The 19306-nt window shown below is 46.6% G+C and overlaps 1 protein-coding gene across 1 annotated transcript in view; it reads right to left on the bottom strand.

Moving 5' to 3' along the window:
* The window catches only part of copb1 (COPI coat complex subunit beta 1), a 40500-nt gene extending 25137 nt beyond the window's left edge, over positions 1-15363 (bottom strand). The window contains exons 1-4 of the mRNA XM_056278247.1: positions 15239-15363; positions 13461-13608; positions 12806-13035; positions 112-281 (exon numbers count right to left, since the gene is read on the bottom strand). Of these exons, the coding sequence (XP_056134222.1) occupies positions 112-281; positions 12806-13035; positions 13461-13551 (491 nt within the window). The 5' untranslated portion in view covers positions 13552-13608; positions 15239-15363. The remainder of the gene's footprint in view (positions 1-111; positions 282-12805; positions 13036-13460; positions 13609-15238) is intronic.
* Positions 15364-19306: the final 3943 nt, after the last annotated feature.

The following is a 19306-nucleotide window of genomic DNA, read 5'->3' as shown; positions in this document are numbered from 1 at the left end:
AACGACAATAGGTCAGTGTTGGTCTGGAATAAAATGCTGCACATGTAACTATTGAAAGGTTATTACATGTAACAATCACTATTCAACAGAAATTGTTCTAAATATGGGTACCTGTAGATTGTGTAAATAGCAAGGACAGCATTACGGCGCACATAGCTGTGTCTGTGCTCCAGGCAGGCCCGAATGGCAGGCATGAGGGGCTCAAGCAGCTCGGACTCCTTCAGTTTGCACAGGAAACGCAGGGTGGAGCCACGGATGAACTCGTTGGGGTGCTGCAGGTCCTGCAAGTGGTAAAGGAACACCTCTCAGTATGATGGCTGTCATTTTTATATAATATTCAAGGATTTTTACTAGTGTTTTTGCCAGTTGCTTTAACTTCTTCAGATTCACATTTTGGTCCCACTGGCACTTTTACTCAAGAGTAACCTACAACTGAGCAGCTGTAGTGACTCCAATAAGACACATGGCTGTAACTATGCTCAAACCTGAGTCTTCAGAGCAGTGTTGTCCCACAGTGCCTATAGCAGGGGTCGGGAACCTATAACATGTTGTTGCACATGAAGCCTTTAACATGGGCACATGGAGCAATTCAATAAAACATATTTTTAATATAATTTTTTATAAGAACATCATCTCATCTCATCTTCTGCTGCTTTTCCGGGGTCGGGTCGCGGTGGCAGCAAGCTAAGTAGGGCACTCCAGATGTCCCTCTCCCCAGCAATGCCCTCTAGCTCCTCCTGGGGGATCCCAAGGCGTTCCCAGGGCAGATTAGACATGTAGTCCCTCCAGCGAGTTCTGGGTCTACCCCGGGGTCTCCTTCCAGTTGGCCGTGCCCGGTAAACCTCCAAAGGAAGGCGTCCAAGAGGCATCCTAATCAGATGCCCAAACCATCTCAACTGGCTCCTTTCAATGCAAAGGAGCAGCAGCGCTACTCCAAGCTCCCTCCGGATGTCCGAGCTCCTCACCCTATCTCTAAGGCTGAGCCCAGACACCCTACAGAGGAAACTCATTTCAGCTGCTTGTATCTGCGATCTCATCCTTTTGGTCACTACCCAAAGCTCATGACCATAGGTGAGGATTGCAACTAAGATTGACTGGTAAATTGAAAGCTTTGCCTCCTGGCTCAGCTCCTTCTTCGCCACAACGGTCCGGCACAACGTCCACATTACTGCCGATGCTGCACCAATCCGCCTGTCAATCTCCTGCTCCATCCTACCCTCACTTGTGAACAAGACCCCGAGATACTTGAACTCCTTCACTTGAGGCAACAACTCATCCCCAACCCGGAGAGAGCAATCCACCATTTTCTGGTAGAGAGCCATGGGCTCAGACTTGGAGATGCTGACTCTCATCCAAGCCATTTCACACTCAGCTGCAAACCGCCCCAGTGCGTGCCGGAGGTTGCGTTCTGATGAAGCCAACAAAACCACATAATCTGCGAAGAGCAGAGATGCAATTCTGAGGTTCCCAAAACGGACACACTCCTCACCTTGGCTGCGCCTTGAAATCCTGTCCATGAATATAACAAACAGAATCGGAGACAAGGGACAACCTCGCTGGAGTCCGACACCCACCGAAAACGAGCTTGACTTTGTGTCAAGAATGCGGACACAGCTCTCACTTTGGTTATACAAGGACCGGATGGCTTGTAGCAACTGCCCCGGTACCCCTTACTCCTGCAGTACCCCCCACAGAGTGCCCCAGGGTACAGGGTCATAAGCCTTCTCCAAGTCCACAAAACACATGTAGACTGGCTGGTCAAACTCCCATGCCCCCCTCAGCACTTCCGCAAGGGTAAAGAGTTGGTCTGTTGTTCCATGGCCAGGATGGAATCTGCATTGTTCCTCCTGGATCTGAGGTTCAACAATCAGTCGGAGCCTCCTTTCGAGCCCTAGAGTAGACTTTCCCAGGGAGGCTGAGCAATTGGAGCACACCCTCCGGTCCCCCTTTTTGGAATATGGGAACCACCACCCCAGTCTGCCACTCCACAGGTACTGACCCCGACCTCCACGTGACACTGAAGAGGCGTGTCAACCAAGACAGGCCAACAATGTCCAGAACCTTCAGCATCTCAGAGCAAATCTCATCCACACCCGGCGCCTTGCCACCGAGGAGCTTTTTAACTACCTCAGAAACCTCTACCAGGGATATGGGTGGGACTTCCCCTGAGTCTTCAGACTCTCCCTCCTCCACTGAGGACGTGTTAGGCGGGTTCAGGAGCTCCTCAAACTGTTCCTTCCGCCACTCGACAACATTCCCAGTCCGGGTCAACAGTTCCCCTCCCCGGCTGAACACAGCCTGAGTCAAGCCCTGCTTCCCCTTCCTGAGTCGCCGGATGGTTTACCCGAACTTCCTGGAGGCCAACCGAAAGTCCTCCTCCATAGCCTCGCCGAACTCCTCCTACACCTGAGTTTTTGCTTTTGCGACCCCCGAAGCAGCAGCCCTTCTGGCCTCCCAGTACCTGTCTGTTGCTTCAGGAGACCCCTGGGCCAACCAAGTCCGAAAGGCCTCCTTCTTCAGCCTGATGGCTTCCCTCACCACTGGTGTCCACCAGCGGGTTCTTGGGTTGCCGCCTCGACAGGCACCGATGACCTTTTGACCACAGCTCCTGCCTGCCACATCTACAATAGAGGCTTTGAACATGGCCCACAAAAACTCCATGTCTCCAGCCTCCCTCGGGATACACAAGAACTTCTTCCGGAGGTGGGAGTTGAAGACCTCACGGACAGGGGCCTCCACCAGACGTTCCCAGTTCACCCTCACTATACGTTTGGGTTTGCCAGGTCTGTCCGGTAGCCTTCCTTCTGATCCAACTCACCACCAGGTGGTGATCAGTTGACAGCTCTGCTCCTCTCTTCACTCGAGTGTCCAAAACATACGGCCGCAGATCTGATGATACGACCACAAAGTCTATTGTCACTCTTCGGCCTAAGGTGTTCTGGTACCAAGTACACTTATGAACTACCTTATGTTCGAACATGGTGTTTGTTATTGCCAATCCATGACTCGCACAGAAGTCCAATAACAAGGCAACGCTCGGATTCAGATCGGGGAGACCATTCCTCCCAATCACGCCCCTCTAGGTTTCTCCATCATTGCCCACGCGAGTGTTTAAGTCCCCCAGCAGAACTATAGAGTCCCGAGGCGGAGCCCTATCCAGGACACCACCCAGAGACTCCAAGAAGGCCAGATACTCCAAACTGCTATTAGGTGCATAAGCACACACAATAGTCAGAGCCTTTTCCCCAGCAACTCGCAGTCATATAGAGGCAACCCCCTATTCCCCGGGGAGAACTCCAACACGGCGGCGCTCAACCGGGGACTAGTGACTATCCCCACACCCACCCGGCACCTGTCAACATGGCCAACTCCGGAAAAGTAATAAGTCCAGCCCCTCTGCAGGTGTTTGGTACCAGAGCCCATGCTATGTGTGGAGGTGAGTCCAACTATATCTAGTTGGTACCACTCCACCTCCCGCACCAGCTCAGGCTCCTTCCCTCCCAGAGAGGTGACATTCTACGTCCCGAGGACCAATCTGCGATGCTGGAAGTTGGCACGCCCCGGTCCCCGCCTTTGTCTGCCGCCCGGCCTGCATTGCACCCTACCCCAATGCTCATCTTCACATGTGGTGGGTCCACGGGGTGGCGGCTCCATGTTGTTTTTTTAGGCTGGGCCCGATCGGGCCCCATGGGCCAAGGCCCGGCCGCCAGACGGTCGCCGGCGAGCTCCCCTCCCAGGTCTGGCTCCAGGAGAAAGCCCCGTTTTCCCTTTTCTGGGCGAGGTGCTGTAACTCTGCTGGTGTAAATTCACTGGGTTTTTTTGGGAATCTCTCCTAGTCTGGCCCCTCCCCTAGGACCAATTTGCCTTGGGAGACCCTACCAGGGGCTATTGCCCCTGACAACACAGCTCCCAGGATCACTGGGACACACAAACCCCTCCACCACGTTAAGGTGACGATTCTCGGAGGAGTTATAAGAACATGTCAACATAAAATAAAGCCTAATGTTGAACTAAATGAACAATTCGATTTAAAATAATACTGAAATAATGAATTAGTCTCAATTAGTCTCACCACTGATTTTGACAACAAGACAATGCATATAATTGAGATGGTCTAATCTGCCCTTCCTCACCCTCCCTCTGATCTGCTGACAAGCGCTGCATTACAGCAGGAGTGAAAACGTAGGATAGCCAGCTAGCTTTCTTTCTTTCTTTCTTTTTTTGGATTTCCCCCCCATTTTTTCTCCCCAATTGTTCTTGGCCAATTACCTTACTCTTCTGAGCCGTCCCGGTCGCTGCTCCACCCCCTTTGCCGATCCGGGGAGGGCTGCAGACTACCACGTCTCCTCCGATACATGTGGAGTTGCCAGTCGTTTCTTTTCACCTGACAGTGAGGAGTTTCGCCAGGGGGATTTAGCGCGTGGGAGGATCACGCTATTCCCCCCAGTTCCCCCTCCCCGCCGAACAGGCGCCCCAACCAACCAGAGGAGGCACTACTGCAGAAACCAGGACACATACCCACATCCGGCATCCCACCTGCAAACACGGCCAATTGTGTCTGTAGGGACGCCCGACCAAGCTGGAGGTAACGTGGGGATTCGAACTGACGATCCCCGTGTTGGTAGGCAACGGAATAGACCGCTACGCTACCCGGACACCCCACTTTCTTTTTTACTTTATGTCAAGAACAACTGACGATGGCAGAAGCAATATTGTCTAATATTCGCTTCTTTTTGGATATCTTGGACAAATATATTCGGATTTATTTCACAAAAGGACTGATCTGTGTGCACTCTCTGCTGCAAAAATGTTGTGTGTCAAATTTCAAGTGTAAAACCTCATTTTGAAAAAAGGCACGAGAAAAACTTCAAAGACAAGGCTGAACAAGCTGAATCAATCAAGAGGGCAGTCACCCCGTACGGGAAGCAAAGCGTGTTTACCACCCGATGTGCCAACAAAACCAAGCTACAGAGGGCAGCGATAAAGTCACGCAGTACATTGCTAAACACGGGAAGCTCTATTATATACTCTCCATCTCTTGATGATCAGATGATCTGATGGGCAGATCTTTTGGCTGAATCTAGACAGGAAGACAAGCAGCAGAAGTTAAATAAATAAGATAATGCTCATTATGAAAATGAAGTGGCACTCGGGTCTGTGATTTTTTTTTTACTTTGTAAAGTGGCATGGGACATCCAAAAGGTTGCCAACCCCTGGCTTATAGGACCACAGTGCACTGCCTTGTTTGCTGCAGGCTACTTTTAAAAAGCGAATAATATCAATTTCCAACCAGTTGCCTATGGTTCAAATGCAGAGACTAAATGGAATAAAGGGTTACACCAGCATATGGCTGCGATTCATCATGGTGTGGGAGTGCAGGAATGAGGAGACGGAGAGATCGAGTCGAGTCAATTCCGTTTACTCGCCACACAAAACGACACCGATACAGCACAATCTCTCCTGGCAATCAGCTAACCGCTAGGCTGCTGCAAACATGGCTCCACCCCGGAAACTCTAAGCAGTGCCTACATCAGCACTCTGAACGTCTGCCTTAAAGGAGCAGCAGCCCCTGGTGAATCTACCCTCAATTGTGTATCACCACAATGGCATGTTTGTTTTTGCCATCTTCGGCTGGCAATCGGCACATTCCTCCCACCAATCAAAAGAAAATTGGAACCTGAGGAGAGCCAAATGTCACTTTTAGGCTACAATACAGAGCGCCAAAAGTAAGATCCATAAAAAATGTGCTCTCACACATAAAATGCGTCAAAGTTCCTGTTATTCAACACAAGACTGACTCACTCACTTTCACGTCCACCATCATCAATACTGTTAGCTAGGTAATGTTACTAGCTTGGTTGCGATGACAGCCACAATAGGCTTCATCCCCAATTCCCCCTATCCACACCAGCAGTGCTTCTTTTAAATAAGAGGAAACTTGAATGAATGAATGAATGAGGAATGAAAAATGAATTGTCTTAACTATGATTGGTCTAGCCAAACAACAATACCTAGGTCTCACTGGTGTAGCTCTCTCCTGGTTCCAGTCATATCTCGCCAGCAGAAAACAGTTTGTCACCATCAGAGACTCGAGTCCCACCCTAGCCCCAGTCAACCAAGGCGTGCCACAAGGCTCCATGCTTGGACCCATCCTCTTGACCATCTACATGCTTCCCCTTGGTCAGATCATCCACAACCACGATTTAAGTTTCCATTGCTACGCTGATGACATTCAGCTTTATCTCTGCACTAGACCATCCTCTCAGCTCCCCCCACAATCCCTTGTCAACTGCCTCCACCAAATAAAAATGTGGATGTCATGAAATCTGCTCAAGCTAAATAGCAATAAGACTGAACTCATGGCTGTGGCTCCAAGGTGCTGCTCTGGAAGGCTGAAGCTCTTCTCAACATGGGATGGCTGCTCCATCTACCCATACCCAGAAGTCCACAACCGCAGTGTCATTCTGGACTTCACCCTCTCATTCCAGTCACAGATCAAATCTGTCACCAAATCTGCCTTCTTTCACCTCAAAAACATATCCAGACTCCGGCAACTACTTGCAGACTCCGTGGCAGAGATCCTCATCCATGCCTTCGTCACCTCCCATCTGGATTATTGCAATGAAGTCATGTCTGGGGTATCTAGCAAAGCCCCAGACAGGCTTCAGTATGTGCAGAATTCAGCTGCCAGGGTGCTCACCCGCACCAAGCCCTGGCAACACATCACTCCCACCTTTGTCCACCTTCACCGGCTCCCGGTCAAATCCCACATTTCCTATAAAACCCTTGTCCTCGCCTATGAATCCCTCCATACCCTTACCCCCCAGTATCTATCAGACCTCCTCGAACCCTTATGTTGTCCCAGAATCTGCGCTCCGCAGACATGGACTTGCTTTCCATCCCCCACACCAGTCTGCAGACTTTTGGGGATACAGCCTTTAGTGTGGCAGCCCCCACCCTTTGGAACATTATTCCAGCAGAGATCTGCAATGCTGCTTCTTTGGACAATTTTAAAAGGCTACTGAAAAACTACCTTTTTACTAAGGCCTATGGTCTTTGTTTTAATCCTTTTTTTGCTGTTGCTCTTATCTAGTGTAAAGCGTCCTTGGGTTCCTTGAAAGGCGCTATACAAAACTAATTTGTTGTTATCTACTTCAGCTGTCTTGACTGAGACCACTGCGGTGCACTAATGCTTTTATTCCACTGCTTGTTAGTGTAATAATCTTTGCCAACATTATTTTCAATGGTCAATCAAAGCCACAGAATATTCTGAAACTAATTTAAGGCATTCAGATAGCCCTGACTGATCACTAGACTCCACACCACCTTAGACCAGAGCTCTCCTGTAAGCCCTACCAGTAACACCACTCAGGCCATCTCTCTGCCAGCACCAGGGAGTTTCCTCCCACCTCATAATACAGCACCAGAGAGAAAAGTGGCCAAGAGCCCACTGTAATACTATCTTGTGCTTGAACTACTAGAAGAGAACCAACATTCCTTTTACACCCGCAGTGCAGTATCTTCTGATGATTTGTGCTCAGCACTTCCCAAGGTTCCAACGATTATAAAGCGGGGAAATGAGAAGTGGCTATCCGAGAAGAAAATCCCTTTTTGTGAGGATACAGATGAAAATTTGCTGATGGAGCGCAACAAATGTAATATCAATATTTATCTACTTAAATGCTTTGACTATTATTTTCCAATACTCAATATTTCAGGAATGTGGTGCCCTGTCGCAGGAGATGGTATCTACTGCCTGCTTTGCAGAATTCATAGCTCCCACAACAAATAAAATGAGAGCAACAGTTTCAACCAAGCCCCTTCTAGAAACTGGAAGAGTAGTCTCACTGATCATAGTAAATCACGAAACCATCAGCGTCAAACTAGAGCTAGTAGAGAAAATATCCTTCCTGGCAGCACAGCAAAGGCAAGGAAAGGAAGTCAACAACGGAGTTACCTACCACACATTCTTATGCATCTACAGGCTAGCCAAAGAAGAGATGGCTCATTGCAATTTGTCACTTAAGGGCCTGGAAGAAGTGTGGTATGGTGGAAATGCAGTCCTTTAAACACAGCAGCCAGTGCTCCCAGCATGGGGCAATACTGCTATTGGGTCAGCACGTTGAGCAAAAATTTATCAGCAATGTTAAAAATGCAAAGTATTTACAGATTGTGCTGTAATTGAGCAGCTACTGATCCATGTTGGGTGGGTGGATCCAAAAGGATAAGCCCACTTTAACTTTGTGGAGAGTGAAAATCAACAAATACAGAAACTATAAAAAACATGATGATGAGTTAAAGGTAATTGGCTTATCAGTGGAGTTTGTTTATGGATTTGGGAGGGATAGAGCTGGTAGCATCATGGCTGGAAAGAAACTAAGGGCGGGAGCTCATCTGCAGCAGAGGGCTGCAATAATGATCCACAATCAATGTATCAGTCATCATCTGGCGCTTGCCTGTGGACGTGTTAATGAGTTGGTAGCCTACATCAAGGTTGTTGAGGCCACGCTCCAGCAATGGAACTGGCTCGAATACCCCAAGCATGTGGCTGCCTCTCTCAAGGTGTGCAGGTCATTACAGTGGATCAAAGTGTCACGTGAGAGGAGGCTGTTGGTTGTAGCAACTTAAGTCAAGAGGGCCTGTCAGACTCAGCGGCTCTTTAAAGGCAATGCTGTCTCCAGTGTCTGTCGAAACTTTGTTGCTCTTCCGCCAGTTTAAGGACCCTGATGCTACAGCTGCAGGCCTCCTAACCACATTGAATGATGCCAACCTTGCAGGCACCTCGCTGATGCTTAATAAGGTTTGTGTTGTTAGTTTAGTTAATGAATTACCATCAGAATTAATAAATATCTAAATGTTATGTTACTGAAGAACATGATAGCAACTATTTGTTTCGCATTTTATTTTTCATGTACTGCCACATCAGGGATTAAAAAAATCTGACTGTCCAATCCTGGCTACTTGAGATGGTTTATAGGTGATCTGACTGCCAGGGGGCAGTGGGAGTAGGGGGGTGGTGGTGGGAGTTACATCACAGCATGCCAGTGAAATGCCAGCAAGGCATTATATATTTAAATGTAAAACATACATTAAATATTTAAAATATTTAAACATTAAAAAATTATATTCAATAGAAATGTCTCCTCTATTCAAACAATGGCTCCCTTTTAAAAGTCCATGTGTCTGTGCTTGGTGGGACAACATCACAGCATCATGTTCCGTTTAATATTATCTTTCCTTTAATATCACAATCCAAATCATATCTGCTCTTATGGAGCAAAGATACAAGTTTTGGTGAGCAGGCATATGGAGAACGGATTTGCGGGGTGTCACATCCATGAAAAGAGATAACAAACTAGTTTGAAATTGAGGACTTAAAATTCACTTGAGCTGAGTAACAGGACTCAGCGGGCCGACATGCTGCTCCACCAGAAACATCTCTACATGCACAGCAGGGTGCAGATTCTAGAGATTATTTTCCATGACATCTTAGTTCTGACAGTAAATTACATTAAAATATTAGTTAGTTAAAAATGTCCTACGCCTTAATATTGGCGTAGGAAAAAACAATCGTTGATCATCCCTTCAATCGTTGCTATACACCTACCCTCCCGCTTTTTTTTTTTTAAGATGGATGCCAAGCCACCTTTTTAGAATGACCGCTTTTTTTCTCCAGTGTCCGGCTGCTTCCCATAGGTTTAAAAAAGGCCGACGCAGCTGAGAAAAAGGCGGACAGTGTGTACCTGCCCTTAGCGCCCAACTCCTGCTCACCAAGTAAAATAATGAGATTTCAGCAACACCCCACGCATAACCATGTTGCTGTTCTCTAATGCAGCCATCAAGCTGCAGAAAAGTTTTAACCTCAACTTTATCTAAATACTCGAGACCAACAGCGTTTTAAGGGGAGATGCTTTTGAACAGCTTTTCTGTTGCCAGTTTGCTTTTATGTCATTTCAATGTTGTTTTCAATCTGTAAAATATACACACACACACACACACACACACACACACACACACACACACACACACACACACACACACACACACACATATATATATATATATATATATAAAATTGTACTTGGCCAATTACCCCACTATTCCGAGCCGTCCCGGTTGCTGCTCCACCCCCTCTGCTGATCCGGGGAGGGATGCAGACTACCTCCCACGTCTCCTCTGATACATGTGGAGTCACCAGCCGCTTCTTTTCACCTGACAGTGAGGAGTTTCCCAGGGGGATGTAGCGTGTGGGAGGATCACGCTATCCCCCCCCCCCAACAGGTGCCCCAACCGACCAGAGGAGGCGCTAGCGCAGCAACCAGGACACATACCCACACCCGGCTTCTCACCCGCAGACACGGCCAATTGTGTCTGTAGGGACTCCCGACCGAGCCAGAAGTAACACAGGGATTCGAACTGGCGATCCCCATGTTGGTAGGCAACGGAATAGACCGCCACGCCACCTGGACGCCCCTATGAAATAAATGTGATACTTTTTGCAAGGCTTGACCCAGTTTTTAGCACAATAAACCATCAAGTTAACTTTTCAACGCATATGTTTTTATTTCTTATTATAACACCAAACAAAACGTTTTTTTTTTAAAGTAAGCCTCTTATCACCCAACAGAAAGATGGGGGAAAAAAGACAGAAAAAGACAAAAAATACAACAACAAAAAAAAACTAACAGCACCAGCGTTAAAGAAAAATAAGTGCAAGTTTCCTGCCCAGGATATGGTCTTGAGGATGCCTGAGACTGAAATCTGGGACAATTTCTGAGAGCTGTCAGCCAGGACTTCCTCTGGCTACTCCTTCATCCTTTTCATCCATCCATCCATCCATTATCTCAACTGCTTATCCTGCTCTCAGGGTGGCAGAGATGCTGGAGCCTATCCCAGCAGTCATTGGGCAGCAGGTGGGGACTACCCCGGGGCTCGAACCCAGGACCTTCTTGCTGTGAGGCGACCGCGCTAACCACTGCGCCACCGTACCATCTCGTTAATGTTCTTCTTCGATTTCTTTTTATTTCCTGGATGCATAATGATGCAGATTGAGTTTCCGTTCAATAGTTTTTTACACAGATATGTAGAATACGGGGCGGCACGGTGGTGCAGTGGTTAGTGCGGTCGCCTCACAGCAGCAAGGTCCTGGGTTCGAGCCCCAGGGTAGTCCAGCCTTGGGGGTCGTCCCGGGTGGATGGATGGATGGATGTATAATACGCCACCCCACGCTCGTGGCATCAATGTGCGTCCTCATGGGTGTGCTGGAAGAACACATGACACCAACAGTATGGGAACCCACTGCTTTGTAGCGTCACTAGTGGCAAAAATGACATTGCTTACCTTTAACAATTCATTTTTCAGATGGACTACAGATATAACTATTTGATTACGTGACTGGGCGATACACTGTGCTTCGTACCGGACCACCCCGACTGTTCAGAGAAAGATGGATGCACCTTTTATGGCTTTCCCAGTGTTGAAAGTGAGCGACAACCCTGGATTACACTAATAACGCAGGTTTGGTATTGAACAGGGATATTGACAGTCATGAATTGTTGATGTGCAGTTTCAGCTACCATCTAGCAAACTAACGGCTACTGCTAATCACAGCTGTGTGACAAGGTGTAGTTTTCATGACTCCCACCTTTACAGAAACAACTGTCTAAAGATTAATTCTGTCTGTTAATGCACAATCAGAATCAATTAAGGTAAGCTCAAATTACATCCAAGTGATGTCATTGCCTTAAAATTGTAGCCCAAATTCAAGTCGTTTCTTTTTTTGGAGGGGGGGGGGTTTGGGGGGGTTCCCCCTTTTTCTCCCCAATTGTACTTGGCCAATTACTCCACTCTTCTGAGCCATTCCGGTCTCTGCTCCACCCCGTCTGCCGATTCGGGGAGGGCTGCAGACTACCACGTCTCCTCCCATACATGTGGAGTTACCAGCCGCTTCTTTTCACCTGACAGTGAGGAGTTTCATCAGGGGGACGTACTGCGTGGGAAGATCAGGCTGTTCCCCCCAGTTCCCCCTCCCCTCCGTACAGGCCCGACCGGCCAGAGGAGGCGCTAGTGCAGCGACCAGGGCACACACCCACATCCAGCTTACTACCCACAGACACAGCCAATTGTGTCTGTAGGGACGTCCGACCAAGCCGGAGGTAACACGGAGATTGAAACCCGTGATCCCTGTGTTGGTAGGCAACGTAATGGACTGCTATACTACCCGGACGTCAAGTAATTTCTCTTTGAAGAAGGAATACAGTCACCAGGGGACAACTCTATCACTTTCCCTCCCTATTGACATCCAAATGAGCTGAGTCCTGAAAGAGACAACAGCGGAGCGCTGAAATTAAGAACACTAAGACTGCTGCGGCCTACACAGTGCCAGATTCTTAATATGGCCACACACGAAGGGGAGTAGAATCCTGGCGGAGAGGGAAATTTTGGCACAGCACCTGTACATGTCACTGATTCATTCAAAGAGGATGAGGATGACAGGGATGCTACATGATAGTTAGTAAAATTGCTCCTAATTTCCTGACTGGCTGCAGCTCACTAACCCCTGAACATTAAGTACTGCAGACACTTCTCTTAAATTTACCTTGATGATTCTTGTTTTCAAACAGTTACACTTTAAAATACATACCCTAAACACTGCAACAACATGTGCATTATTAAAGAAGATCTTCTGCAGGCAATTTTTTTTTTTTGTTAGTCTGATTTTGGTAGCATCCCTGCAGCCTAGACATATATCATCGGTCAATGTATAAAGAGGGAATCTATAGAACTGACACATCCATCAACCTACCTTTCTGTAGGCATCACAAACCAGAATCATTTCCTGGAGGAGCTTGCCATCTGGGGTTGTCTTGGGGACAATCTCCCAAAATACTAGCAACAGCTTTTTGATGGTGTGATCTTGAAGAGGCAGGACAAAACGAATTATCGTCATCAGCAGTCCCGGCAACTTCTCACCATTCAGTATCATGATGATCACCTTCTTCAGAGCCTCGGTTTTAGCCTTGATTTCTCCTTTTTCTGTGGACAACATCATTATCATCATTATTAGTGTTACAACTGCTGGTACTTCAATACATTCATTGTCGCTAAAACCATTTGTGCTCAAAAGAGCTCTGTGGAGAATAACACTTAAGTACCTCTCTACGTTTAATGCTAGGGTAGATAAAGTAATTGGACTCTAAGCTGTAAAGGGTTTGACTGGTTGCTAATCTTAATTTCATACAGTACTTTGAGAAATGCAATCTTGGAAGAAACATCATGACATTATCGTAATTATAGTTACTATTATTATTATTATTATTATTGGGAGGAAGAAGGAGGACACTTGGTCATGTGGAGAACTGTTTCTATGCTTCTATGTGTGTTGGCTCTTCATCAAGGGGCAGTGTTTCGAATAACTCCCTACCCACCAGCAACTGTGTGAAAGCAGGGCAGTGAACTACCTAGATCAGTTTTCAAGCTGACTTCAGACGGAGGCTCCGAGTCGGTTGGAACATTAATCAGAGTGTAACAAACATTCTCCGCAGCCGTCATTTTGCCGCCAAGTCTGTGCCTGTAGAATATCAGTGAAGGTCAACTCCTGGGATACACCTGTCAGCAGCATCAACAAACAAACAAACAGCATTTAATATGACAAACGTTAAAAACTATACATCTCTGCTTAGTACACATTTCATTTTCATTGAAACTGCATCTAAGTTTCTCTGATGAAAAATCTAACTTTTCAGATATACCAGCTCTTGTGTACTGTGTCTTGTATGCGTGAACTCTTAAGCAGAAATCCGCTATTTGGTAACACTTTAGTATGGGGAACGTAGTCACCATTAATTAGGTGCTTATTAGCATGCAAATTAGCAACATATTGGCTCTTAATTGGTCATTATTACATACTCATTAATGCCTTATTCTGCATGGCCTTATTATACAACCAGTAAGCCATTAACTATGAGTTTTCCCTCTATAACCTCAGAAGTATTGCTTATTAGTAGTACCATCTCAATATGCTTTGCTTAGTATGGACTTTATAAGGTGGTAGTACCACAAGAAGAGTTATTCTCCCTTACTAGCACTTAATGAATATGGTCTGTTCTTACGTAACAAAACACAAAACTACAAGTGTTCATCGTGTTAAATTACTGCAAATTAAGTGTTTGTTACTTAGAATATGTTCCCCATACTAAAGTGACATCGTGATCATTACTAATTCACTAGTAATTAAGTTTTTGTTAGAATATGTTCCCCATACTAAAGTGACATCTTGATCATTACTAATTCACTAGTAATTAAGTTTTTGCTACTTAGAATATGTTCCCCACAGTAAAGTGACATCGTGATCATTAGTAATTCACTAGTAATTAAGTTTTTTTATGTTCCCCATACTAAAGTGTTACCCTGTTTTATCCATAGCTGCCCTCCGCTGCTGCCCATTGCAGTCGGCCAAACGCCGGACTTGTCGGGCAGTACAGCGTGCCGTGACCGAGCAGCGCCGCGGGTGGCGGAGCTCCTCGGTACGCGTGACCCGCTGTACTGCCCGTGTTTACCCGGGGAGACGACGTGGCCGTGTGCTGGACTTCATGCACGGGTGTAGCCGATCTGGCCACGTCTGCTCATTAGAGGGGGTGCCCACATACTCTGGCCGAATTGGGAGTGACACACACACACACACACGTTTCTTATAAACACACCTCTAATGCTGTGACATTGTATATTACTTGACTGACGTTATGAACAGCGGTGATTCATATGCAAGACATCCCGCCCGCCTGCAGCCAAGTGTGGGTAGAGCAGGCCACCGTCGGGACGGGGATGGTCCTTTTCATGTTTGCATGTCTTTAAACATTTCCAACGCCAAACCTTACATGTATGTTCGCTGCTCTTGCTCGTTGACGACCTGCTGCCTTGCAGAGCAACCCTCTGTCAATCAGCATCTGTCTGCCTGCCTGCCTGCCTGCCTGTCTCTGGCTCTATCATCGTACCAGTTTACTCGTGTCGAGGTGGAGATATGCGTGGCTTCGGATAAAAGCGTCTGCTAAATTAAACTGTAGTGAATTAACGTAAAAATGAAACCGTAAGACTGCGATGCGCTGTGCTAGCTTACTTCTCTGTCAGCCCTCGGCTAGCTAGCTAGCTAGCCTCTTCCCTGGCGACCAAGGAAATGGAGGACAAGCGTTCCGCAAAACAAACACTACATGCGGACTTATCAGCCAACAACGCCACGTACCTGAATCTGAGCTTATTTCCCGCCGAAATAGTCTCCGATGTCCTTTTTTATGTATATATATATATTTATATATACACCTCCAAAAGTACAGACACGACCGAGTCGTCTGCTGGCTTCCCCGCCGCTTCCGTGTGACGTGGAGGTTTATTTTCCTGCGCTACGTCACCGCCGTCGGTGCGCCAGAGGGCTCGTGCGCTGAGTGGTTTGTACGTATTCAAAATTCCAAAACTTTATTGCGGACTCCGGCTACGTCACTGACAAAGACGAGGCCCCAGGCAATGCGCAGAGTAAACGCAACGAAATAACAGAAATGGAGCAAATCAATGGCAAACGTATTGGGACGCACCTCTTAATCCTTGAATTCGGGCGTCTCGCTCGGACCCGCAGTCTGCATTTACGAACATTTGCGAATGAAGGGATGGGTGGTTCTGAAGAGCTCGGTGAATTCAAGCGCGGTGCCGCCATAGGACGCCACCTTTGCAGTAAGTCAGTTCGTGAAATCTCTTCCCTGCTAGATGTTCCACGGTCAGCTGTAAGGTGGTATTAAGTGGAAGCGTTTAGGAACAACAGCGGCCACGAAGTGGCAGAAGACCACGTAAAGTCACCCAGCGGGGTCAACGAGTGCTGAGGCGCATAGCGCGCAAAAGTCTCCAACGCGCTGTTGACTCAAGAACTGCAGAGTTCCAAACTTCCTCTGGCATTAACAGCAGCACAAAAACTGTGCGCCGGGAGCTTCATGGGATGGGTTCCCATATCAAGGAGCTGCTTCAGACCAGCGCTACAGGGACTAAGAATGACAAGGTCATCATCTGCATACATAATATGGTTCACCAAGGTATTACCAATCATACACCCAGTGTTAGAGGCTTTCAACTGCACTTTCAACTTCAGTTGTTGCACTTCATTTAGTAATCAAGTCAATTTTGTTTGCATAGCCCAATATCACAAATTACAAATTTGCCTCAAGGGCCTTTACAGCAACACACCATCCTGTCCTTAGATCCTCGCATCGAACAACTCCCTTAAAAATAACCCTTTAACGGGGAGAAAGAAATAGGAAGCAACCTCAGGGAGAGCAACAGAGGAGGGATCTCTCTCCCAAGACGGACAACGTGCAATGGATGTTGCGTTTACACAATTTGCACAATGCAACATTGAAAGCGGATAACAGAATTATAATGGAATTGTAAAATGTATGAAGAATATGGTGAGGAGGATGCCAAACAGTGTTCAGACGCCACCGGAACAGCCCAGGGCCCAAGCCACGCGACCACCATCACCATGCAAAATAAAAAATTTTTTAAAAAATTATATGGATTTATAAAGTACAGAAAAAGAAAATGTGATGAGTGGCGACCACCGTCACCATGGGGGCCTGGGAGGAGGACCGACTGCACGTGCACACAAGGGAGACTCACGTTATAAAAATTTTGAACCCCGAAGTGTTTTTTTTAATTCATTTTTCTTTCATTTTATATTTTATTTAGCTCATAACCCCTGACATATATGTCTGTGTTTGTATTGGTGTTGATTGATTGATGTTGATTAATCTTGCAATTTATAAATAAAATTAGTTAAATTTAAAAAAAAATAGTGCACCTGGGGTTCATTCTGTCACCAGACAGAAGAAACGATAACTCATCTTTTTTGGGACTATACCTTTAGTCAAACTTTTTGGTATGACCATAATAAGTTGTTACACGGGAAACTAGAGATTCAACTCAAACTCAAAATTGAATTCATTTTATTTGGTCTCTCTGATGATGAAAATGCCTGTCAAGAAAATATACGTCATTAATCTTGTTTCTCTATTAGCAAAATTCCACATACACGCCAGCAAATTTGCAAACCAGAAACCCAACCTTACTGTTTTCACGTCTTACTTAAAATCCTACCTGGACACAGTAAAATGCTGCACAAACTATAAAGCTGTGAAAACTGGAGCCTTATGTAATGAATTTGAATTGCTTTGATTTGTAATTTATTTTAACTGAATTTTTGTTTATTTCTTTATCCTTTTATGTATACTTTTTATATATTATAATTTATCAATACCTCGAACATGCATTGCCTTGATGAAATTGTGAACATTTTGTAAGTTCAATTGCGTAAATAAAGTTTATCTAAAAAGTGTGCCAGTGGGGTTGAATTGTGTAAATAAAGTTTATTTAAAAAAGTGTGCCTGTGGGGTTCAAATAAGTATAACTTCGTGTTGCTCTCGTAAAAATGTAGGCTACAAAAAGTGTTTGCAGGATTTTAATTGATAAAGGCAGATAAATAACTGTATGGCATTAGGTTTTTTAATTATTATTTAATTGACTTGCAAAAATTGAAAGCAATCGTTTCATTTGGTTTACACCCCTTGAAAACCGTCTTTCTTTGAACCCGCCGCGTAGCTGTGGGCTTAGGTGGGTTTAGGTGGGCCTGGGTGGGTGGGCTGTGGGTGGGCTTAGGTGGGCCTGGGTGGGTGGGCTTAGGTGGGCTGTGGGTGGGCTTAGGTGGGCCTGGGCCCACCCACTTGGCACTTAAGCCCACCCAATCAAGAGGCTTCCTTTTTTGCTGGATCATCCGGTGAATAGCAGTCAATGAATACTGTTTCGATTATCTAAAACACTTGTTCCTGGTTTACCATATGACGATGATAGGTCAGATGTTTTGAGTGGCAGTGCATTTCACAAATGCCAGCTTGTGAGCAGCCCCTCCTCTTTCCCTCAGTGTACAGCCGGCGCGTTGCACAGAGGAACAGAAGCCTGCTTTCTGTTTGCTAGCTGCTTGTAATGTATACGAATAAGTAGACACGTTAGCCCATAGCTAACGAGCGGGACTCTTTGGTCGAGCGGTTAGCGATGTCTTCCGCGGTGCCGAAGGTAGGAATTCGCCGCCCCCCCCCCCCGGAATTCGCTATATTGGTGTAACCGAGCTATTTTCTTGCCTGGTGCGGGATTCGATACGGGGTGTACTGTACCACAAGGCGATATCACTAACCGCTCGGCTGAAGGGTCAGACCCGTTAGCTGGGGACTAACGTGTCTTATTACTAGTTTACAGTCGTCACCCTCCCCGGAAGCGCGCCCTGGCGCTTTGTTCTTCCCGCGCTCCGAAGAGACTTCTGAGGATCTGCACACTTCCGGATCCCGCCGCTGCCACCAATGTAACCGGGTATTTTCTTGCCCGGTGCGGGATTCGATACGGGGTGTACTGCACCACAAGGCGACATCACTAACCGCTCGGCTGAAGGGTCAGACCCGTTAGCTAGCTAGGGGCTAACGTGTCTTATTAGTAAATTACAGGTGTAATTAAAAAAAAGGCAATAAGACTCCCCGATTGACCTGCCATGGTGTCTCCGGGCCTCATTACGGGTCGAAACGCTTCACTGGTGTCAGAAGTGGGATTCATGACGGGTAATCCTCGCCGGGGGAGAGAAGCTTTCGAACCGACCGGAGCTAGCTATGGAGGCGCGAGACCCAAGGTACCGTTCCAACGGGAGATCCGGGAGGAGGACAGTGAAGACGATGAGCCGGTAATGAAGCTAAGCAGCAGAACGACTGGTTAACGTCGTCGCCCGCCGTGCGGGAGGTTCGGGTCCCGGCTGTGGTGGCGGTTCCCGCGAGTGCCCCCCCTCCCCCTAATTCGCTGCATTGGTGTCAGAAGTGGGATGGTGAGATCGTGAAGGGCCATCGGAAGCGTTTCCCGAAACAGGGGGGGGGTAGTGTAATCTACACCAGTGTTTCTCAACCGGGGGTCCGCGGACCCCTAGTGGTCCGTGGTGTAATTGCAAGGGGTCCGTGAAAATAAAATATCTTTAAAAAAAGATCCTATGACATTTATAGAAATAGGATTATTTTACTCAAATGTGACTAGGACCTTTATCTACCTAAACTATAAAGGGTAACAGGACTTTTTTCTCTAATTACATCTGTTTCACAAGTGTAATTTATTGTATTTTAATAAGAGATCTCGCTCCCGTTTGCATTGTTAAAAGTTACTGCATAAAAATTCTGTTGTTACATATATCTGAAAGTTACTGAATACATATTCTGTTTCGTTACATATATCTGAAAGTTACTGA

This window comes from Lampris incognitus, chromosome 4 (genome assembly GCF_029633865.1).
Source record: "Lampris incognitus isolate fLamInc1 chromosome 4, fLamInc1.hap2, whole genome shotgun sequence".
Lineage (NCBI taxonomy): Eukaryota > Metazoa > Chordata > Actinopteri > Lampriformes > Lampridae > Lampris > Lampris incognitus.
This window is presented reverse-complemented; position numbering and strand designations above follow the sequence as displayed.